The following is a 24,909-nucleotide window of genomic DNA, read 5'->3' on the forward strand; positions in this document are numbered from 1 at the left end:
AGACAACTTGGTGGTAGGGTGAAAGAACCAGGGAGTTTGAGATTGGTGAGACTCTCCATACGTCAATTCAAAACTTAAGACTGTTTTGCTTCCACTCTCATTTGTGACCTGCTTTTGTGGAACATTCAGTTGGGAAAGTACACATTGTCTAAAGCATAGTCAGTTCTTTCATAAGCATATTTTTCAAAACACACATTTTGAAAAGTAATCCCAAGTTTGAGACTTCACAACCATTCCTTGAGAAAAAAATGTTCCTGTTCATGCACATAATCAGGATTGTGAGCAGGTCAATTTGAATGATTTGCAAAGTACGGCAAAATTCTTTTATGTCCCTGAGAACTCTCATAGATGGACCTTTGGTCTAACCAGGCATGGAAACCGTCTTTGGGCAGAGTGTCTGCGCAGCTCCCAAATGGTTTCATTGCGGCAGTGAGGCAAACTGAGGGGTTTCCAAGCCTGGAGAACATGTGCAGAGGTATAGCTAAGACTCTTCCTCAAAGGCCTGGGCTGGGCCTTTTTTGGGAGGGGGGGTACCTAAAGAGGCATATGTCCATCTCTCTCCCCCCTAGTTTTGCTTTCAGGCAATCTCTATACTCTGCCGGTTTGGCACTCTGCTCTCTCTCCCCACCCATTCACATCACCTTTGCAAATCAGGAAGTGGGATGTGGTGAGGTCTGGGGCTTTCTTGCTGCTGGCCTTGCAAACCCTACTGAGACTTTGAGCCCGATCTCACTTTGACACGGCAAAGGAGCTGCCACTTCCTGTGTTAAGGTAAGCTCCGTGAGTGAGTGAACGCCTGAGGCTCGCTGCTTATGCAGAACTGACTCTGTTCTAATGCTGCCAGCTCTTTATTCTAGGAGAGCAGCGGCTGTATGCAGAATTTGAGGCCAACTGCCTGGGCACTGAGGGGTACCCCAAGTGGCCAGGACCAACATGGCAACTCCAACCTGACCCACATTGCTCGGAGGCAAGAGGACAATAATGCAACCAGGTAATGTATAATGGGATTTAAAGGGTCTCCATTGGGTTGGCTGAGGAGAGAAGGAATGGCAAAGAGCTTTCAAACGAGTATTGGGTTTGCTTAATGAGGCACAGCATAGGAGAATCCCCCCTTGTAACTTCTCCCCTCCCTCACAGCTCTTAAGACTTAGGACCTCTTAGTCAAAACTGGTCAACCAGAGACCCCAAGCTTATTGCTTGTGACTAAGACTGTGCAGCTCTGAACACACTCACTAGTAAATAAGCCTTACTGAACACAATGGGTTGGATCCTGACTTACATACGTAAAGCCAGTCTATTGAAATCAATGCAACTGAAGATAGTCATGACCTGTGCAAGTCTGCTTGGTTTCAGTAAGTCTACTGTAACTATGACCGAGTCTAGATCCAACCCAGTAAGAAGGTGTGCAAAGGATTGTGCTGCATGTCCCATCGAAAACAACAGGCTAGTCATAATGCATTTGTTCCATTGGTTTCAAGGGGGCTGAGGACCAAACTGTATGGTCATGTGTTTAAACAATTCACTGGGCTGCTTTTGGTTTGGAGGAAAGTAGCCCTGGGATCTTGCTTCAGAACATGATTCTGCATCATTTTCCTCTTGGAATTTGCTCTCTCCTGGCTACTTGTTGCTCATGGAAAGCAGCTTTGCAGGGTAAAAAGCAGCCAGGGAGACATCTGCAGGAAACTGGCACAGGGCACAATCTGGATAGGGACTATAGTCCAAATCGGTACCCCATCAGCTTTGTCTCCAGAGGAGAAATGGCCAAGTTAAGCCCCTTTCAGACATTGCTCCTCAACCTGCCAATGTTAGGAACAGGGAGGGCAAGCCAAGCCACCGTGCATGGGGATGTTGGGGGCAGGGCCTGCTCCTGCTCCTGCATTCCTCCGCCTTTTTAGGGCTCAGGTGTGCAGTCTTAATGCCTACCTGGGATTTTGGGTTAACCATGAGGCTATGAATGGAACATCTGTGTTCAAAAGCGGTCTGATTACCAGCTACTGAGAAGAAGCTACAGAAGGCTGGACCATTTCCATTATGCCCAGCTTATTGGACTGGCCACTTCTGGAGGCAGGCCACTAGTCTAGGTGGCCCTTTATTAGACCAGATAGACTTTCAAGCAAATAAATTAGACGGACTTCGCTAGCCCAGGTGGACATTTTGTCAAACATGGAAAGCAAGTTCTTACATCTGGGTTCTTACAGTCTGAAATCAGTAGCCAGGTGTCCATGTCTCCTACTTTACAGATGGGAGACCTCTGTTTGAAGGCACTCTCCTCTGTCTGAAGGGCTGCCTGGTTCAAGGGCAAGAACCAGCAGAAGGACCATCCAGCAGGGACCTTGAGGTTGTCTGCCTACAGTCAGCACCTGGACAGCAGACTGAGCAGGCAGACACACAGGTCACCTGGTCTTGGGCTTCTGCACCCTGCTCAGAGGTAATCTATTTCTTCTATTTAAAGAATAGTAATACTTAGTCCTGCACTTGCACCTATACATATGAATGAGCATGTGTGAGTTTCATGTCCTCCTGTGTCTTCTTTTTATGATGATTTTCCTTTTTTCTGGCACTGCACAAGAGGCCCCTATCCTTAGCTCATTCCCAGGTTTATTCAAACCTCTTGGCTCTCCTCACTGAACAAATGCTATGCTTTGCTTTCACACAAACTTTGTAACTCCCAAGGAGAGGCATCGCAATTGCATGTAAATAAATGGTGGGACAGATATACAACCAAATTGTATATGGGCACGTTAATTTGGGAGAACTGACAAGAGATCTTTGGCAGTTCAGCAGTAAAGAAATGTAACACACAAATGGATGAGAAGAGCTTCAGAGAGATTTGGAATGGTGAAGCATCAAACAATTTGTAAAATTTGTAAAAGTGCTAGGCTTTCTAGTCTCTGTTTCTGTTTAACCTTACATAGCCTTGTGCCCTCAACTTCCAAGCAGACATAGACAGGAGTATGAGGGATGAGAGTTTAATCAAATGGTTGCTAAAGGTAAACTTTACGCTACGCTTTAATTAAATGTTCTTTTTAATCTATATTCTCTCATCATTAGCTGACTAGAGTGCCATTTTTGGAGGAAAGGAGGGCTATGAATGACAGTTTTCTCTCGTGCTAGTCCCACAACCTCTCTGCCCTGGTCTGATGACATACCCCGTTTCTTGTACATGCCATTCCCTGGTTGTGACAAAGAAACTGTTTGCAACTATGCTGAACAATGTTCTGCTGCCCAAGTAGCTCTCAGTGGTGAGTAGAAACATTCATTCCGAGACAGCTTTACTGTGAAACCTTCCACTATGAAAGCCTAAATGTCAGCACTGCTGATTAGTGTATAATTACTGAGAAACTACCCAGGAAATGAGATATAACAAACATCTGCACACAATCTATTGAGTAGCACCTTTTCTTGATAAGCATTTGTGTCAGGAGATCAGGTTGGCACTTGGGTCTCAGATCCATGATATTGTACAATCTCACCTAAGCTTGGTGAGAACCATTTATCCAACTGGTAGTGTTGGCACAAGACGTTTCTCTGCTTGAGAAAAAGCAATACATGTTTCCTATCCTGCCAGGTGAATATTCATAATGTCAGAAACCAACAAAGTTACATTGGCATCTGAGGTAGAAAATCTCACAAGCATCTCTCCTCACCCTTGGCAGTACAAATCTAATGAGTTAGAATCAGAGAGTCACAGAATCATGGAACAATAGATTTGTTGTGTCTGTGATGGGGCAGTATGGAAAAGTTTTAAATAAATAGATAATAAAATTAATAGAGTATGAAGGGGCCAATAAAGCCATGCCCAAATTCTTGCTCAGTGAAGGCCTCAAAGCTGAAGCATCCCTAACTGATGGTTGTCCAGATGCACCTTGAATGCCTCCAATGTTGGGAAGCCCATGACCTCTCTAGGTAATTGTCAGGATATTCTTCTTGATGTTCAGCTGCGACCTGGCTTCCTGTAACTTGAGCCTATTATTCTATGTGCTGCCCTCTGGAATGATCAAGAAGAGATCCTGGATCTAGTCTTAGAGATATTTAAACTGGCCCATTGAAATCAATGGGAAAAAATAGGATTTGCTTGAACCCAATAATAGTAATAGTAATCAATTAATACCCAAGCATTTGCTGATTTTCATAACACCATGAATAAGCTGCCTGAGATACTTGCCCCTCCCTCCCCAGTGATAGGGCAGTCATATTGTGAAAGGGTGGTGCAGCTAGGACTGAAGTTCAGGGCTGAATACCAGGTCTCTGCAGGCCAAGGGCTCCAGAGGACCACCCAGAGAATTGCTTATGATAGAGCAATGGAAAACAGGCCCTGACTTAGCACCTGGGCTAGCACAGGTATGCCGGAGCTTACCAGGGCTGAGGATGGTTGCCATAATACCTTTTCTTTTTTATTTATTCTAAAAAAAACTTTTACAGCTGGGGATAGCCAGGCTGGCATATACATAGTTAGGGATACTTATTCCATTATTATTCATCTAAAGTTAATTGGCCTTTGGTACACAAAATATGTTTATTCCTCAGTAAATGTGGGTAACATCAAGGTAGTAAAGGCATACTCCAATTTTGTTCCTGTAGGCAAGATGGTGCTATGAATTAAGTGAGTTTAAAATGCAGACAGGGCTGTGCAAAGCCACCTCTCCCCCATAAAAACATTAAACACGGGGTCTAAAATTAGCAGCACCACTAGTGCTGTTACGGTCCCATCCACAGAGAAGTATATGTGCTTGCGGTCAGGATTTCACTTTGATAGCCTCTTTTCTCTTCAGCAGCATTTCACCCTGCAGTCATGAAGACCAGCCGTCTGAAGCTGCTGTGCATTCTGTCTTTCTTGCTGGCCTCAGGAGCTGGGCAAGGTAAGTTGGGGTCCTCCAAATATTACAGAAATATAAATGTATATGCCTGTGCTTTTCCAGCTTGGAAGACTCTGAGAAAATCAGTGATATAGATAAGTGTCCAACAGGCACAAGCAAGCTTCTTGTACAATGCTCGGCTACAAAAGACCATTGAGTGTGCTCTTGGGCATGCTCCAGGGACAGGAATAGATCCCAGGAGGCCTGTCCACTACCCAGTGCTGCCTCCAGGTTTGGAAAGGGGGACTTGGAAAAGAGGACCTAGTGAGCATCCTGCAGCAGTGGGTCAACCTTTGCCTCTTGCTGATGTTACTGTCCATAGGTTGTGCTCCCCTTCAAACCCAAACATTGAGAAGGCAAGGGCAGAGCCTGGTTCTTGCTCCTGTCACTGACTGGCTTTGCAGGGCACATGACAAGCCATTGCTGCCCACCATGGATTGTACGAACCTGGATCATTTTCACCAGGGTGGCTTGTTCATGGATGACTAGGCACCCCAACAACCCATGGGCTGTTGTTGGGGCTATCATTGTGCCTACAATTCATCATCATGTCATCTGAACCCAGACAACTGAGCCCATGATGGGTATAAGAAATCAGCTAACAAGCTCTTGGGCAAGAATGTTCTTTTTAAAAAAGGAAAAATTATGCCGTTCTTCACAAATGGTTCCCAAGTGACTGCCAGTCCCTGCTCTCCCCAAAATGACAACTTTGGGGTCAGCTGGCATCTCATCCTTTCTTCCATGATCATAAGCCATTTTAGGTACACTGTGGCTTTTTCCTCTTTACCCTTTTTCCAGAGATAAATAAAGGCTCTGTATTTTGCAATGTTTGTTTAGACAGCCATTAAGAGAACATTCCAGCTACCTAAGTGGCATCTTGAAAGTGCTGTCTATGGCTGTCAGAATTGCAAAAGTTATTTCAAAACAGAGCCGCACTTGTACAATTGTGACCTTTCACAGTTATGCACATTTGGAGATTGGAAGCCTCAGCTGAGGTGCAGCAGGCACTAACCCCAAACGTCAGCCAGACACAGGTTCTAATTGAATGTCAAGAGATGAGTTGACAAGAGAAACAGAAAGTGCAAGGAAACTTGGTTTGCAAAATGAGGTGTTCAGGAATTTACACTGAGAGGCTCCAGAAAAAGTGGAAACTGTGCACCAGCATGCTGAGAGATGTGAATGGGCAGAACAGATCTACTGACTGGAGCTACTGGCTGAAGCTCCCTGCCAAATGTACACATGTCTCAAGCTGGCATCAGCTGCCCCATAACAAGTGGGAAGGCATCACAGGGAATTCTAGCTTCTGTGTGTGTGTGCGAAAGCCCCCTTGGTGGCATAGCTCAGCCCAGCATTTTCCTTGTGGCACTGGATGTGATGCCACAGTGACCGTCCCTTACATCTCTTCCTTCACAGGATCTGCCAGTCTGCATTGCTCGTTTGACTCCATGGAGTCTGTCATTTGCTCTTGGACCCCAAAGAAAAATGTCACAGGCGCACCATGCCAACTCACAGCTTCCGTCAACTATGTGTGAGTAATTAGTCAAATGCATATCAATGGCAGAGAATAGGTTTCTTAGTCTAGATCAGCCCCTTGCCTTGCCTTCTGCCACCCTAAGTCTGCAGAAGCCATTTGTCAAAGCCAAGAATCGCACATTGCGTCCTTTTGCCAAGACAACTTTTATTGAGTAGAAGAGATACATCGAATACTTGCCTCTGATGGCTCTCATAGAGTCTGCCAGGATCTTGAGCTGTTCCATCTGTTTAGCCAGGAAACAGGAGATTGGCAAAATGACTAGAACAGCCATTATCGTTTGCTTTCAGTTTTGGTACTTTCAGTGACTCCATGAACCTGTCTTCTCCAATTCTTCCTAGGCTAGCTTTCCCCAACCCAGTACCCTTTAGAAGTGTTTGATTACAACTCCCATCATCCTTATGTAGCCATGCACATCTGGAGGGTACCACATTCCAGAAAACTATTCCAGTCAATAGTCTGTCAATCTATCTGTTCGGTCAATCTTAGGGATAGACAAAGCTGTCAGTTTTGTTTTCATTCAGTTTCTCATTTCTCTTAATTTTGTTCCATCTCATTACTGCATCAGAAAAATCTGTGCAAAACTCCATTTCCATGCTCAATTTCTCCTAATTTTTTCTACTCACTTTCCCCTTAGCATTATTCCAAGCAATTTTTCCCAACATGATGCATTTTGTTATGTAATTTTCACTAATTTTTGCAGGCACATCTATTTATTGATCTGGAGAAATGCATCACAACATTTGAAAAAGAGAAGTTTTATTTCATTTATTGACTTGGAAATTATGAATTAAGCCCATTCATATTAAAATGCAAACTGAAGAAGTTTCTCCCTGATCCCTGTTTATCATGTATGATAGGCTGTTGCTTAATGCTGGTAACAGTATGTCATGGCTCGCATACATGAACGAACCAGCACCAGCACCAGCACCAGCACCAGCACCAGCACCAGCACCAGCACCGTGCTTGTATGGACACCGTAATCCAGGCTGTCTGTGTTTCATGGATTGTCAGGTACCATTCATTCCACTGACCATGTATTGATGGAGTTGTGCAAATCTGCCCCCCAAAAATGCTCAAATTCCCCCCCCCCCCGCCAGATGTGTAAATTCATGAAAAATGTGGATTTCACACATTAGCCTATAGAGGAAATATGTATTTGGGGCAGGTTTTTATTTTGCCTATCTACCTATGGGCAAATTTGCATTGAATTATGTACAAAAAAAATCCCAAATCATCCATAAGTCTATAGAGTCCTTGTGCTTCATGAAAAGCTGGTCTGCTGCAGAACATCTACATTGGATTTTTAGGCATTCAAACTCATTCAAATTTGTTTCAGGTTTCTCTGACACCCTGAACCAGCTACAGTGCCATAGTTCAAAAGCTCATATCAAAAGCTCACAGTGTTTTTCGATGTGGAAACTTTGCGCAACAGTCAACCGTTAGACACCAAAGGCTGGTTCATGCACATATATGCTTCCCTGGCATTCTTTACATTTTCATTGCTCTTCATATAGGCTCACTTCACAGACATATATACTTTCCTTTCATATGTACTTTCACACATATATACTTTCCTTTCATATATACTTTCAGCTTGATTAGCCCACAGTTTACCCTTGATAAATTCTGTGAAGGTTTTCTTGGGACTTGGTAGATACTGAAGACAACTAAGGTGATAGACAGCAACTTCAGCCCACACCATGTGTGTATTCCAATCTATGGCTACAATCTACCCACCTTTTTATAAATCTAGATGCATATCCTCTCCATTTGGAACCCTTATGCATATTGTGGATATACAACCTAAAATTCTAAAAATAGCATTTTTCCTATTTTTTTACAACCTTTTCCTCCTGCCATCCCAGAGTTTGCCAAATCATAAACATCTACCTTTCTCTCTGTGTGTGTATGGGGTAGGGAGCGGGTGCAGCATGATGATTGGCAGCTGAATGTGACTCAACCGAAACACATTTAAGTTCTATCTATGGTGCTAGGACAGCAGCCCACGAATATATGTAGATTTTCCCTTGGCACAGCAGCTGCAGTTAGTTGCCCCAAAGGAAAGCACACAGAGGTGGTTTTAACGGCTGACCCACTGGGGCTGGAGCCCTTGATCCTTCATTTGAAGCCCCTGAGCCAGGGAGGGCCTCTGGCCACCACCCTGCTATCCATGGGAACCTGCTGAAAGAAAGGTGCTCTGATCTGTGTTGCACCTGATCACCCTCCAGCTTGCGCCCACGTGTGCTTCAACCCCTGCTTCCCCACAGCCTTGAATATTTGCTGATGGAGCTTTTCCCTGAAATCAAATGTTTCCTCTCATGTGCCCATACATCCCTGCCTGGATCCTTTAAAGGTACACACTGAAAGAATGAACAAATGCAAATCAGCATGTATGAAAATGTGTTTTTTGGTTTTGGCCTGTCAGCCTGAACTGTGGAATTGTTTGGTATCTAGCATCTCCCCTGAACAAATGGATGGCAGACGGGTGGGTTCACTGTATTCATTATGCCCGAGATAATGCAAGGCTGAGCATGCTGTCTTTGGCATGATATCCATCCTAGTTCATGCATACCTAGAAGTCATCCTCACTTCATAATGTAGACATCAAGCAATGAGCAGGGAATGTTGCCTTGACAGTCAGAGCTGAACGCCCCTGCCGCTTTTCCAAGCTGAGTCAAATGGAAACCTAATGACTGTCGGAAAGGTGGACATTTAAGTTTAAGATTCCCAGGGATTCAAGGGGATTCAGCTCTGACTTTCAAGGCAGCAGTTGATGTAAAACTGCTGCCTTGAAAGTCAGAGCGGTTGATGCTGATGTAAAACAGGGTACCTGATTTGGGCTTTCAAGTGGGCTATCTGATTGCATCTCATTGAATGTCAACAATGCACTGTTGATTTACCCTTGCTTACCTTCTTGTTTTGAGGTGTATCCCTAAAATCATGGACAGAAGAAATTCACTTTTATATACATGTAAAAGTGTGTAAATTACAGACACATCTGCTATGACTGGTTGTAGCTCCTTCTGAGAGTGTATTCAGAAGCAAACCTAGGTTTGCTGTAGTGTAATATGCAAGCTCAGAGTAAAAGGTCCTGAGTACCTCTCTCCAACCTGGGAACCTCCAGATGTATTTAGCACCAATATCCATTATCCCCCAATTGCTATAGTGTTCGAGATTATGGGAGTTGTAACCGAACACATCTGGAGGGTGCTCAAGAGGGAAAAGCTACCCTAGAAAGTTCTGTGTCTTACAGGAATTGTATCTTACAGGAAAAAAGCTCAGACGTGCCACCTGCATGGTACAGACACCAGAAACTGTGAGCTGGTCCTTAAGGTGAGTATGTAAAGGCTACATCAGGATTACCCACCAGCCCCACACACCGCAAATCCAAGAGTGCACCCAGTACAGAGATGTGCCTGACTTACCTGCCCACTGAGAGCTACCTGCTGGAGTATACTACTCCATAGGAAGCATTGTTCTAGGTGGGCCTCCTTCCAATCAGGTATAAGTGCAATGTAAGCCTCCCAGCTTTAACTCAGAAAGGAAAGAAAATCTATGCTGCAGCTACCAGATATTTATGAAATTCCAGTTAATAGGCCCTAATGACACATATTATTCTTTCTGAATGTTCTTTCCAAAGACACTAATGATTATCATAAAAAAGATCGTGGTCATAATGCCTACCCTTTCATGTATCTTCAGCGCTACAGCTTGACCGTCTCAGATGCCATTGCCTTGGTCGTGTCTTGCCGTGTTGGAGAGGACTGGGAGAATGTTCAGAAAGAGACGTTCAAGCCCTTTCAGAACAGTGAGTGGAAAGCCCCTGGATTTCAGTTCACGATGCCATGCATTGTGTCCACTTGCCAGATCATGAAACACCTTTGCATATCCTTGACCCTTGAACCTTTAAGTACTGACTTCTGCAGAGCCAAATTAATGTTCAGCCATGAAAAAGAGAAGATGAGCTTATCCCACAGCCAATAGTAAGACCTACATGCAAAGTGCCTTTAGTGGGTAGCCACTGGAGGCGTTGGATACCCCCGACTTATCATCATGCTGTTAGGATCTCAGAGATCTTTCCAGGATCTCAGCCAGAAGTCTTTGCCCATTACTTTCTATCTGATCATTTCGTCTGGAGATGCCAAGAGCTGAATCACAGACCTTCTGCATGCTTTACTCTTGCACTGCAGTTCCTCTGAAAAGTAATGTGTAGATCTGGCTATCTCTGAAGTAGAAATTTAGCAGGTGTAAATGAATTAAACAAATTTAAATATACATAGATCAAGACACTGATGATTTTCTGATTGATTTGTTGATTTTTGCACTTCTAGATTATCCCTCCATGCACAAAACTGCTTTCCAGGTAGGGATATGCAAATCAGCTAATCTCAAATTCATCAAAGTTCTTCACATTTCATCTCAAAATTTACTCCATCTCAAGGCTGTATCAGATTCTGAGCTTCATTTTTTTTCTTGAAAAAAATCCATGGATATTTTCATGTGGATATTTTCAAATACACAGTTCAATTGTGCACACCTTTGAAATGTGCATATTCTTCCCCTAGATTAAAGTGCATTTGTGCCCATTTTCAAAAAGTACATAATTTCAAGCATTTTTTTAAATGTTCATGTACTGATGAACTTTTTTTGGGGTAGGGGGACGGGAGATTGGCGATTCACACCACAAACTCAGGATGTAGGATTGTGACTGCAGACAGTGTCCAAGTCCATGTTTGTTCTAGAAGATATAAAATAGGTCAATCCTGATCAGAAGCAAACTGAGACTAATTTCTTTACATTCCTATTTTCAGAGTAGTGTACAAAGCAAAAATAACATGCTAGAAATAAAACTCAATAAGACATTGATTCATCAAAGCAAGAAGGGTAGATGATCAAGTAAATAAAAACATTTGTTGGGTCTTTGGATAAATCCTTCTTTTAACTTAAGGAGCTAACTCCAGTATGAAATCTATCACCAAGATATCAAATAAATTGCTGCTCTTATTTTTTTCAAAAAATATTTATGCTCTCTGAAGACCAAAACAAAGCTCAATATACTGTGCAAAGATGAGTCTTGGCATATCATAAATTGTGTTCCCTGCTGAGTTTTATTTGAAAAAAATCAATTTTGGATCTTTTCATTACATGACATATCAAGTCTTATGATAAAGATATTGTTGCTGGTGGTTGCTATCTGTCACAGGGAGATAATCAAAGATTTGAAAGGAAGATGAATTCATTTATTTAAAAGATTGAAAAGCTGCCTTTCAGAGTAATCCCTTGCACGAATTTTAAAATAAATTGTGAGACCATGAAATACAATGAAAGAATGTTAAAAACAACAATAACAGTGATGAAAAATAAAATTAAAATTTGAAAACAAATAATACCATAATCACTTCAGCAGTCAAAAAATCTTCTGAGTCAAAAAGTGGAGGGGGTGGAAGGGGGTGGAGGGGGGTGACTGGCAGCCCACAGGCATCTTAGCAGTGCTACTATCAGGTCCAGAAACAGAAAACAAGCAAACAGTTTTGAGGAAACTTTTGTCTCCCCTTACAGCCTCCAAAGTTCTAATGAGAACATTTATCATTCTTTCTAAAGATCAGGGAGAGAAGGCAATGTGGTGAAGCTTTCTCATGATATGGGCGCCCTCAGACAATTTCAAGGTTGCCATAAAGTTTTGTGCTGAACCAGACACGATGGATTAAGCATGTATGCAGTAGCAAAAGCTAGGGACCTCCAACACTAGACTTGAGGCCATCTCCAGTGTTTCATGGAAGTAATCTGACTGGTGAGGTAGACAATATACTGGTAGTATTCCCCATTTCTCTCTGGCACCTGCCACCAAAAACACATTAAAAAGACGTGTCTACTATGGCAGGGTGGACAGAAGGTAGATCTCCAGATGTCTGGGAATTCAGCTCCCTGATGATCCTGCCAATATTGCCTATCTTCACCTGTTCTGTCATGTGCCCTCCAGTCATCGCTCTCCCAAGGTGACCCTATGAATGAAGGTCCTCCAGAATTCCCTGTCCATGACAGCTTCATTCAGCTCTCCCTTATGGATTCAATCCATCTTATGTTTGGTCTTCCCTTTCTTCTTCTGCCTTCAACTTTTCCTGACATGATTGTCTTTCCCAGGGAGTCTTGCCTTCTCCTAATGTGCATGGCAGCCTCAGTTTTGTCATTTTTGCTTTTAGGGAAAGCTCTGACTTGACTTCATCTGACTCCCAGAGAACAACAGCCACTCAACCACTGCATCCCTCAGTCCAAAACTGATGATAGACCAGAGCCATTTGTTGATCTAATACCAATGTTCCAGAAGGTTTTAGTAAAAATTACCAGATCTACTTTCTCTTCCAGATAAGATCATGAAGGAGAAAGGTTTTGATTTTAACTGATCAGGGATTAATTAAGGGAGAGAGTAGCAGAAACTGCACCATTGAGGACAGAATGAAGATTAGATCCAAAATAAACCCAGCCACATCTTGCAAGGTTAATGTTGTAACCTCTCCCATCATCGTGTCGTCCCCTCGTCACACTGACAGTAGATTAACGAGACGTTCCCTCCACCCTGGCCAAAGGTATCTTGTCCATCATCAGCAATAAACTCAGTGAACCCACTCCACTTATGGTTGTGTCTCTAGCAGGATACACAGCACCGGCTTCTTGCCATGCAGCAACAAGCCCTCCGTTCCTTCATTCCACATTAGAAATAACAAATCAGTCCTTGACTGTGCAGCAACAAGTGCTCCTTTCTGTTCTTGGATGGACAACTCCCATGCATGCGCGAAGCTCTAGGCACTATTTCTCCTGCAGGGACAGATTTAAGCAAGAGTGGAAAATGCTGTGGCGATGGTGCTTCTCCCTGACTCTTTCCCTGTGACTGTGTTTTCCTGATTCCGTGACCCAATTGTGCAGAGATGGGGTGAAACGTGGTATGAAAAGGTCTGTCACTGAGACGTCAAATAGGGCCGAACCAATTTGTTGTTGTTAATACACTTTGGGGCAGTAACTTTATTAGGTCCAGCAAAAATGACACAAATGAGTTTGCAAATTTTCAAATTCTCCAGAGAATGCCCGAATGAGAAAACATTCACACCTTTGTGATATTTTGGGGGGTCCTGGAAGCAGTATGGTTAGATTTTGAATTTTTCTGTATCTTGCATGCACCAGTGCAGCTTTCTTTGCTGTTCCTGCTGCTGTAAATATTAGTAATTGGTGCCTTTCTTGACCTTATTCATTTAGTTCAACTCAGGCCTCCCTGCAACTTGCAACTGCAAAGGACCAACAGGCATGGCTACAATTTGACCTGGAGCCTCTGTATTCTCTCCCATTATATCAGAGAAAACCTGAAGTACCAAGTGTGGTACAGAATAAAACATTCTAACAAGGTGAGTGTATTTGTGAAGGTGTTTATGTGGGGGGGGGATTTTCTCCTGAATGATACAGATTTGATTTATTATTTATTCCACTTTTCTGTCCCTGATCATTAAAAACTGTTTAAGAGATTTTTATTGACATTTTTATGTTATGTGTAAGTGATACATAACTTTCAAAAGATGACTACAAGGCCAAAGAAAGAAGGGTGCTCTGCTTCAATCAGCCAGTAGCTCTAAAATGGCAGATCAAGAAGCAAAGGGTGGGTGCAGGACACACACTCCATATAAACCTGGGCTGGCCTTCCAGATGTTGGGCCAACATCACTCATTAGCCAGAATTTTATAATAGCCTGCCTTTTAGTGGCCAGGTGATTAGTCCATCTAAGCCAGGGTGGACAACTTGCGGCCCTTCAGATGCTTTGGCCTAATACTCCCAGCATCCCTCACCATTAGCTGTGTTGGCTAGGGCTCATGGGAGTGCTGGAACATCTGGAAGGCCACCATTGCCTCAATGTTAGGGATGCTATTGTGGACAATCAAGTTTTCACATGCAGGAGAAGTCTCCTATAACATGGCAGGCTTTCCCCAGCCTTGTGCCTTCCAGGTATGCTTGGACTTCAACCCTCATCATCTTTAGCCAGCATGGAAGCCCAGTGAGGACAGCAAAAGCACAGACCTCCTATGCATTTCTAATGACTTAACAACACAGAAATCATTCTGTCTTTGATTCCATTTTGCAGACCGACAAAATCCTCAATATTGATCAAGATCAGAGATGGCTCTTCCTTGAGAATCTTCCTCCTGATACAGAATATGAGGCGGCCGTTCGTGCAAAGGTACTAGAGGATATTTTCAAAAGCGTGTGGAGCAACTGGAGCATGCCAGTAATATGGAGGACTGATCCTGCAGGTAGGTGTCCAGAAAAAGGCACGCCCAGTATTAGAGGATTGGGGCAGATAAGGATTCCAAAACCTTACGTATGTGTTAGGACCAATGCTTCCATTGCACAGGCTGTGATGCTGGAGTCTGCAACATGGCTCCAGTGGGCAGTTATGCCTGTCAAAACCCATCTTGGAACTCATCAGGATTTCTGACTTATTTTTTTGTTAAGATTTTTGAAAATTTATTATCTTCTAACCAGGAGGCTGACGGGCAGCAAAGAGAAGAGCAGGCATCCGGCACCACTTTATTTGGGTTCAGATGAATAGTTCTGTTTTTGGAATTAAGCCCCCACCATTACTATGTATATCAGTTCTTGGGCAGGTTACTTCCTCTGAATCTCACTCACAGTTTGCCTTCTGGACGTTAAGGTTTCTGTGCATTAATTTCTGAGATGTTAAGAAAACTGCACAAGAATCACATTTAAATTCTTGTTTTTAAACCTATTTTCTCCCAACATGCTCATTTCCTTTTGAATGTGAAAGCCTAAATATTTATTAGGCTGCAAGTTCTCTTGTGCACAGTGGACATACTTCCAAGTTAAACACACGTATGGCTTACACTGCAAAACTTATAATTCCATTGCAGCTTTTGGAGAAGCACAAAATCCACTGCATAGCAATATTCTGATCTGCACATTAGTGCAGGGGGTGCAGACCAGATTGATTCATGTAAGACATTGCAAAACTCGAATCCCCCTGGCATCCCTGCTCAGAGCATCTACCAGTGGGAGGCATGGGAGGCTTGTGTAGCATTTGTGCCTCTCCAGAGCTAGGCATGTTAAGAAGTGACCACTGATCATGAGGAAAAGAAAGCTTGAGCAGAAGCATTTGCAATGCAAATGAGCATTTTGGAAGATGTTTGGTTGACATCCACATTTGAAGCAAAAGTTTCTTGGAGCTGGATAAGAACGTAAGAAGCTGCCTTGCATGCAAAACTTCACAATCACATGATGGTATTGATCACTGGTAGTTTCCAAACAAATAGAAAATAATACGCAATGTACCTTCCTTACACAGTATATCAATACATTTATTACAAAGGTGGGGAACCTCATAATCTGGTCTTCTAGGATTTCTCACAGGGCTATGTATGTCCCCTTGCCCACTCATTTGGTAGTTTCTAACATTTGTGCAGTTTCCCCCCATTCTTAAAAGTTCAAATGCCTCTTTTTAGGCTTAACTACTGGCTGTAAGAGCATTACTCTACAATATGCTGGCATTTTTTATTTTGGCCCCACCATTTTGACTTTACCCCTCTCACTAGCATGCAGACCCTAAGAGCTTCTCTGAAATTTAATTTGGTCCTCAGATTAAAGAGGTCCCCAATTCCTGTCTTTTGGAATTCTATGCCATAAGATGCTGCTGGTTTAGCTGCTTTTGCAAAGAAATTAGGCAACCTTGGTGCATTCCTTTGGAATCATATAATATTAGAGACAGGAGGGGCCAATAAGGTCATCAAGTCAAACCTCTGCTCAGTGCAGCACCCCAAGCTGAACCATTCCTAATAACTGGTTGCCTAGCTGCATCTTCAATGCCTCCAGTGTAGGACAGCCCATGACCTGGGTAATCAGTTCCATTGTTGTATTGCTGTAACAGCCAGGAAGCTTTCCCTAACACTCAACCAGAATCTGGCTTCCTGGAACTTCAGCCCATTAATCCATGTCCTGCATTCTGAGATGATTGAGATACATATATTCTGTATCCTATATTATTATAAGTTCATTGAGTTCTTAAAAAAAGAAAAAGCAGGATATAAATCTAATATAAGTTTGTGTGTGTGTGTGAATATATATTTGTAATATAGGACACTTTTTGTCTCCTATATTACCACAGCGGTGCAATTTTCTTTTGTTGCTGCTCTTTGTTTTAGTTCTTCCTCATGTTTTGGCCCCCAAAAGTGCCCCAAGGTAACTTTCAGGTTCAAAACCCAGCAATCCAATAAAAATAATGAAATAAAAATAAAAAGGGTGTGCCAAAGAAATCATTAGAATAAAAGCAAAGAAGGGCATAAATCAAAAGAGTTAGTTTAAAAAGATGTTCCTCCAGCAAGAGATCAAAGTTGGTAACTGCATTTGGTTGTGCATCCTTAAATTCAGCTTCTTCATACTGACTGTCCTTTAGGTCCAGGTGGGAAACATCTGACTCCAATAAATGGCTAATCTCTACTTGTTTCTTTCTAACTAATCTTCAAGCATCATCTTCAAGTGCCTACCTTCTACTTATTCTGCCCATTGTTGTAAGTGTGATAATCATTGCCTGCATCGTCATTTTCTTTGAGGCCAGATCTTCAGCATTGAAACGGTAAGAGAGAATTCAAAATGCAGCTTCTGTCCTCTCCTGATATTGACCCTGCAATCTTTTAGACGATCACCAGTTCCCTGCCCTGTGCCCAAAACTCTTGCCTCTCCCAAGCAGTTCCCTCTGCAGGAGTGACAAATCTTTAATTTGTCTTCCAGTTGTGTTATGTGGTTTAATCATGTCATGGCACAGAATAACAAATGGCTGGGGCATGTTTATTATTGTTAATTCCACTGAAAGGTCAGAGAAGATAGCAGCTTCCCACAGCATGTTGCCTGCCAGTTGTGTTAAGCTACAGTTCCCGTCACTCCAAGCCACCACAGCCAGTGGCCTTCCAGATATGTTGGACTGCATCCTGTAAATGGTCATGATGGCTGGAAATGAAGCAAACTGCAGGTCCATTTGGCTTGCATCAGGTTGGGGAAGGCTGGAATGTGGTCTCTAAGGCAGGATCTACTGGAATCCAGGGGAAAAGAAATCCCAGCAAAGTGTGGCATGGTTTTGCTACATGCAGCAATGGAAGTAGAATTCTAGACTGGGGACTGCTTCCAGATGAGGCTTTTCTTGTCATGCATGCAATGGAATCACATGTAGTGGAATCAGAGTCCTGAGGACGCTTCCATGTGTAACCATTGTTTCTTTTCCCACTGGTTTTTTTCCCTTTCCAAAGAAATTTGTTAAGATGGGAAAGACAGAATAGCTTTTGTTACCACTAGGTGGCCTCTACCTGGATGGGACTCTCTGTTATAGGCAAGTTGCAGCCCTCCAAGTGTTTTGATCAACAATTACCATGATCATTCACCATTGACTGTGCTGGCTAAGACTCATGGGAGTTGCAGGCCAAAATACCCGGAGAGCCATGCGTCTGACATAGGGTGATGGTTCTTCATTCAATATAGCAATCCTTCCTAGGAGCCAACAGTTCTTGCACCAAATGTAGCAACACGTCTGTCCTCCAAAACCATACTCATTTCGCATTCTTTCCTGAACATTGTCTGTAACCTGTTACAGTTTTAGGAACATGCTGGACAGACATTTGCCAAACCCAACAGAGTTCTTCCCATCTCTCACTGCTGACCATGAAGGAGACTTCCAGGTATGGGAAAATGAAGTTGAGGTATGGGGAGACTATGATTAGGTTGCTGGCTGTTGGCCAGCGACCAGGATAAAAGGGTGCATTCCTAGTCAGTGATGTAACAGTAATGTTTGTAATGTAGGCACTCATTGTGACAATTTCAATAGCCACCCACCCCCCAAAAAATTCCACCAAATGCAAGCCGTTGTGTTGGGGGCCCTCCCTGGGCATTGTAGCAGGTGTAAAAACAAGATTGAGGGTCTTAAGGTGCAACCCTATGCATCATTGGCCAGGGTGCAATCCAGTGGGGATGTCTGTAGCCTCCTGCTTATGGACATCCTTGGAGGTTGGGAGGAATGCAGAGGTGAAGATCATTCTTGCCTCCTAATATCCTGGATTGTGGCTGGATGACTGATTCCAGCCATCCATTTGCAGTGTTCTGGAGAAGGAGAGAAGGAGGCTAAAGTCCTGCCAGAATGTGTCATGTCTTGGCACCACCAGTCTCCTCTCCTCCCCACCCAATGAAATGCTGCTTAAGCCACCCCCCCCCCGCCTTGAGGTGACTGTTATGACCTTAGAGAAGCAGCCAGTGTGGGTTTTTCTGTGCCATCTGCAATTCAAGTGCAGAGTCCCCTTGCCAAGAACTGAGCTCCTTTCCAACATCAGATACTGTCTAGGAGTCATGGGATTGCTCTTTAAGATTAATGGTCAAAAAAAACTACTCAAAGTTTTAAAATACATCACATGCTATCTTAATGTATTATCCCCAATGTCACATAAATAAACAATGCCATCCTATGCATGTTTAATCAGAAGTAAAACCCATGGATTATGTAGGACATTCTCCCAATCAAATGAGCTGAAGGACCGGAGAAATGGTTTGACAAACCAGACTAGAGATAAAGTTTGTGCATGTAGCAGGGTGGGATTCCACAAAACCTTTGCATTACATTACTGGTTTAGTGCCACACTTGTTTAGTTCAGCCACAGTTTCTGAACAGCTCTGAATTTAACTCTATTTCTGATCCAAATGGAAGGCATGAATCAGGTCGTTTCGTTTCCAATCATGGACTGAACAAAATCCTCAAACATCCCTATGTGCAAATCACTAAACTGACAGCTGTGGCACTATTAGCCCATGTTGAAAACAATAGCAGGGAATTTTGAGAGCCTCATGGAGCAGCTGTCACTCAGCAACTTCTCAAGCAGCTCTCCCAGGGTAGAATCCAGTTGGAAAACTGACCCTGAAAAGCCATGTCCTGGTTGACAGTTGTACTGATGAGGCCATCCATGTACAATGCCAGGAAAGTCATGATTCCCTCCTTAACAGAGCTTCTGCCTCTTTCTTTCATCTTAATTATTTTAGGCATCAGGAGGCAGCTTGCAGTCCCTTCCTCTTTTAGGCACCTTCCCACATGACAATCACAGCATAAGACCGTGTGAATGTCTGCCAAGAACAAGCAAAACATGACTGAGGTCTGCATAACAATATTGTTTCTGAATTGCAGCTCCAAGGCCTGGCTTAACACAGGTTCCCCCACCCCACCCCGCAAAAGTTAGAGAAATCCTACAAATATTCCCAAAGATGCTCAGCATTCAGGTAGCCTGTGTAGTATAGCAGTTAGGTTGTTGGACTGGGATTTAGGAGATATGTTCCATTCCCCTCAGCAGCAAAGTTTACTGGTTGACTCTGAGTCAGCCACTGGCTCTCAGCCTAACCTACCTCACAGATTGTGGTGGGAATAAAATGTAGAGGCGGACCATGTAAGCCACCTCGGGATCCTTGCAAGAGAAAAAAGTGGCAGGATATAAATGTAATCATATATAAATCTAGAAGAGGGCGGGTATCTGAGGAACAGAGGTCAGGAGAAAGTTATTTTCTGTATGGGAAAGCCATAAAGAAATGTTCAGAATCAGTTGAGTAAGGGAAAGAGAGGGAAACTCCTTTAACATCTTCTAGTATTTTGTTTGAAGGTTTCATTTCTGCTGTTCTGAATGTGAACCCACTGTCTTTTGTTTCCCCCCAACTCCCATGAAATCAACAGAAGTGGTTGTCCTCCCCATCCACCATCTCTTCCTTCCACATTGCCACTGCAGCTCCAGATGTCTCTGTGCTTGAGATAATGCAGAAGGGCTATAAAGAACCACCTTTCCTCTTTACCAAGGAGTATCTCAGGAATACCAACACACCAGAGAATAGTGGACATTCCTCATCCAGCCATTATACCAATGGTGGCTATTTTTTCTTCCACCATCTTGACTCTGTCGAGATTGAACCCTGCAAGGTGTACTTCACCTATGACCCCGTTTCTCAAGGGAGCAGTGACAATGAGGACGGTGACTCTTACAAAGTACTCTATGAAACAGGAGACAGCAGCCAGCCACCACCGACCTGTGGCAACCTGGCAAACCAGGCACATGGTGCTTCTCTGCAAGAAACAAAAGACTCAACCCAGACAGTGGGCGATTGTTTATTAGCTCTTCCATCAAAGGAGAGCCTCCCCGCAGCATCAACAGCAGAACACAATTGCAAGAAAGAAGGGAGCGAGTCCAGAGGTCCACTCTACAAGTCTTTGGAACAATATTCCTCGAGCTGCCCAAGTGTTCTGGAGCAGTCCAGTGTCAATATAGCCCTCAATAGTAATAGAACAGAAATGACCAGAAATGGAGATCCTCCAGAAATGGAGATCCAACTCAGCTTGGTGGAAATTAACAGGCCTGCTGCTCTCCAGGATGTGATTCAAAATCAAGGCCAAGGTAATGATCTCTGCAGAACAGTATCCTCCAGTCAGCTCCCTAGTTCTTCTGATGCCTACCTATCCTTGAGGGATCTCCAGTGCCATTACAGCCATCACTCAGCCTGAACTGTGCACAGGGAAGTCATTTCTGAAATCAAGATTATTGAACTGGATTAAACCATCAGTTTAGTTCAGGGAAAGGAAGAATGGAAAATTCTGTGGACTGCAGGGACTGCTGTCACCATGGGAATCAAGAAAGCATGCTCAGATCAGTTTATGGGTTCAGATATTTCTTCTCCAGAAGAGACAAATGTTCACTTGTCAACTCCAGCATGTTTCCTCAGTCCATCCTTTCATGGTCTGAGCTGGCTTTGCTTTCTTTTGCTCAAGGATACCTGTTCCATCATGAGCACCACTCACAGAACCCATTCATTCCTTATCTCACATGGCTCTCTGCTTTTCTTAGCATGAAGTAAACTTGAAAACCCAAATCTGAAGGGAAAATCAGACATACCAACAGCAAGACACAAAGAGAATGAATCAGAAGGATGGTCTTCTGGGGTATAGTTGTAACTTTTCTCCTTCCCTAACTACCACTCAAGTATTCATTCCTAGGAACATAAGAAGCTGCTGTCAAGTTTTTATGCCTCAAATGGAAATACATGAACCTAATAGCTTCTTGCTCAGGCATCTAATTGAATTTTTGTGCTTTTGATTTTATGGCTTTGTATATTACTGCTACTACAAGACATTAGGATTATGTTTTCCAAAAGCAAAAGAGCCCCATATCTCTGTGACACCATAAACTGGGGGTGAGGAACTGGGGTTTCGGGGGCAGTTGGACACTCTCAGAATGCCCTGAGTAGCCACAAACCCTCCATGGAATTGCTGCCACTAGGTAGGGTTGCAAGGATTTTATTACATTCGTTCATTTTTTCTGTCTTTTGTGAATTTGTTAGGTGCCTTCCTCTCATCTACCCATTGACAGAAGCTGTTTTTTTAAAAAAAAAAAAACAGTGTGTCATTCCATTTATGCTAATTCCTATTAGCACTAATCCACATTAGTGGATTCTATGGATGTGCAGACCAGTTTTTCATTGCAGGAAGCAGGGAGAGATTAGCACTTATTGACATTAGCACTAATGGGAATCAGTGCAAATCTACCGCAAAGTGGGGGGGGGGGGGCGACAATCCACAAGTTCGTGAAATTGTTTTGACTCAGAAAAAGCTGGCCTGCTGCAAAATTTGAAGGTCAGACCAACAGGCACCCAAACTCACCCAGCTCCACTGTGCTTGCCCAGCTCCACTATATCTCAGTGGTACCCTTACCACTGTAGCACCGCTGAGTCGAGCACTGTAAGCTGATGCTGGGGGAGAGACACAAGAAGCAAGGCAGGCTGGAAGTGCACACCTTGCTTCCAAACAAAATTGTGTTACAAGGATGCTTTCCCTCTCTTATTTTCAAGTAAAATTTATCCTTCGTTGTTGTGCCACTGAATTGTGGTGGTGAGCGGTTGCTTTTTTGCCAGTGAAGATGCAGTAGTGCAGAGGACTGTCAAAAATTCAGAGGACCACAAGCAGCCCAGGGACGCCAGGTTGCCCTCATTTTGAGGAACCATTCCTGTTTACAGAACAGAGCATTAGTACCACTGGAACCCTACTGGTGACAATTTCCAGAGCTTACCTTCGGTTTGGTTTGCTGTGGAATGAAGTCACTGGAGGATTACCAGGGGTGTGTTGGCATTTATTTACAGAGATACAGGCTGAGCAAAGCTGACATATGGCATTAAACACTCAGAAAGGTGTCTAAAGTTCACTGTTCCTGCATCAGATTTGGGGAGAGTCACCCAAGAGATGCTGCCAGAGCTCGAATTCAGGTCCGCCTCTGATGCTGCCTCTTAGCTTATCCCACAATAGAGTATGGCTGGCCAGATGATGTGCTTTTCTTAGCTTCAGTTGGTGCTCATGGTGGGTACATAACCACTAGCACTGTTTCCTTGCTGTGCTTGAGCTTAGATTGCTGCAATAAGCTCAGTGCAACACTGCCTTTGAAAAGCTGCCTTTCAAAGGCACCAAGGCTTTGAAAAGGCTGCCTTTGAAAAATGCTCTGAACCTTTCAAGAGGCTCTAGTTTCTACATATAATGCCCCACAAAACCCGGGAGCATCTTTTCCCATATGGCCCCTCTAGCGGACTTTCCAATTCTGAAATGAGTGTCTACCAGGACCTTTTTGGTTGTGGCTCCGGAGCTGTGGACTGCATTCCCTTGAAAGGATTGTTTACGTTCCTGTTTTGGACTCTATTCCACCGGTCTTTGAAGAATTATCTGGAACCAACTGGTTTCTCTTGTCTTTTCTGTTCCAAGTTTGATTTAAACTGTTTTATATTATGTCGTTATTTTACACACAAAACTGTAAAAACTGAAAGAAAGTTTCCTGCCCCCTTCTCCTTTATAGGGGATGGAGAAATTTCACCAAACGGGGTGAAATCCAAGCAGAAGTTAAGGATGTGCATGCTAGACAGCTTCCTATCCGCCATTAGCCCTCTGCTCCCCGCATGCTTCATCCTGCATTATTCAAGAGTCTTTCTCTGCTCTTCCCAGCAAGGCTTTGCATGAGTTACAGATTGTTGCAAGAAGGACAAAACACTTTCCTTAAGTTAACCTCTTAGGATCCAAGCAGTTCTTATCTAAAAATTGCTCTGCAGCACCCCGAAATATCTGGTTCCCACACACCACACACAGGATCTCCCTCTGAAGATTCAGACAAGCTGCTAGGCCTTCTTATTTCACCACATTTTTAGTGTGGACTCAAGTTTTTCTCCCTGTTTGATAGCAATTCATATTATCCAGATGTTCATTTTAGCATATGAAACTGATTTTAGTAATATCAACTGTGTGGTTTCTTTTAAGTGAACATCTTTGTGTTTTATGGGCTGTATCATTATTATTTTTTGCAAGCTACTTTAGGTTTATTTTATTAATAAAAGCAGGTTCTGCATTTAAAAGTCCATCAAGCAGTACAATACTGGACCAGAGGAGAGGACCTCCAAGTGTTCCTTTCTGACTGTCACACATTGCACCTACAGACAAGGTGCTAACTAGGTTATAATGTTAATCTCTGTATACAGTATTTTAAATTTTGATGTAAGTTTCCTGGCTTGGGACTTATTCTGGTACTGGGCAGTCAGCCACACCAGCCTGACTTACTTGATTCCTGTATCTTTCTGAACACTGTGTTGAAACTTTCTTAAGACTCAACTGCTGCTTTCCTACACCCTCTTACTTGAGAGTGAGTTCCACTGAACTCAATGGGACTTGCTTCTCAGTAGGCTTTGAATAAGTAGGGGTGTTTCAGCTCATTCCCAAAGCCGCACAACTGGAAAAGTTCTGCATTTTTCAAGTACGTATTTTGAGCATGTGAATACAAACCCAGGAACCTGCAAACATTTTGGAAGAAAACATACTCTCATTCATGCTTATACTCAGGATTGCAAGCGGGGCATTTTGCGTTATTTGTGAATTGAAACAAAATTCTCCTACATCCCTATATAGGACTATATTCTTAGGAACAATGGAAGCTTCCCTCTAAGAGGTCAGACTTTGTTCATGTTGACCAGCATTATTTACTTTCATTAGCAGCAGCATTCCAGATCTTTGGCAAGGATCTTTCTCATCACTAGCTGCTTACCTAATCCCTTTAAATGGAGAGACCAGGAATCAAACTTCTGCAAGTACTACTGTTCCTTCTTCTTGAAGGTCAAGCTTTTCAGAGGATAAATGAAGCAAAAGAAAATGCCAGGGAGGCGCGAGTGTTGTTAACTGCTGATCTACTGTAATTCCTCATCCACTTGATTTTTTCAAAAATTGACAAACTCTTACCACTGGATTTTTGAAGTTATTGTTATGACGTTTTAAATTAATATTATTATGTTGTATTTTATGCTGTTAACTACCTTGAGTTACCAGGCAAAATGCATTTTCTAAAAACAATCAGAATATGGATAAATATAATCATAGGACTATGTATGTATAAGCTTTAATGTATACTGGGTACGTGAAAAATTTTTACAATAAAAAGGCTCTAA

The 24,909-nt window shown here is 43.1% G+C and overlaps 1 protein-coding gene across 3 annotated transcripts; it reads left to right on the forward strand.

The window, feature by feature from the left end:
* The first annotated feature begins 837 nt into the window (after positions 1–837).
* Positions 838–24,909, forward strand: IL2RB (interleukin 2 receptor subunit beta). Of its 3 annotated transcripts, none has more exons than XM_044441275.1 (12): positions 838–991; positions 2,241–2,428; positions 3,052–3,242; positions 4,773–4,859; positions 6,270–6,384; positions 9,660–9,723; positions 10,093–10,198; positions 13,639–13,784; positions 14,513–14,681; positions 16,906–17,014; positions 18,023–18,107; positions 20,132–24,909. In XM_044441275.1, the coding sequence occupies exons 3-12, from the start codon at positions 3,092–3,094 to the stop codon at positions 20,948–20,950; spliced, it is 1,851 nt and encodes a 616-aa protein (XP_044297210.1). In that variant the 5' UTR covers positions 838–991; positions 2,241–2,428; positions 3,052–3,091; the 3' UTR covers positions 20,951–24,909. The 3 variants fall into 3 exon arrangements, with proteins under 3 accessions (XP_044297210.1, XP_044297211.1, XP_044297212.1); XM_044441276.1 differs by having other exon boundaries at positions 4,776–4,859; XM_044441277.1 differs by lacking the exon at positions 3,052–3,242.

This window comes from Varanus komodoensis, unplaced genomic scaffold, assembly GCF_004798865.1.
Source record: "Varanus komodoensis strain SLA01 unplaced genomic scaffold, ASM479886v1 scaffold39, whole genome shotgun sequence".
Lineage (NCBI taxonomy): Eukaryota > Metazoa > Chordata > Lepidosauria > Squamata > Varanidae > Varanus > Varanus komodoensis.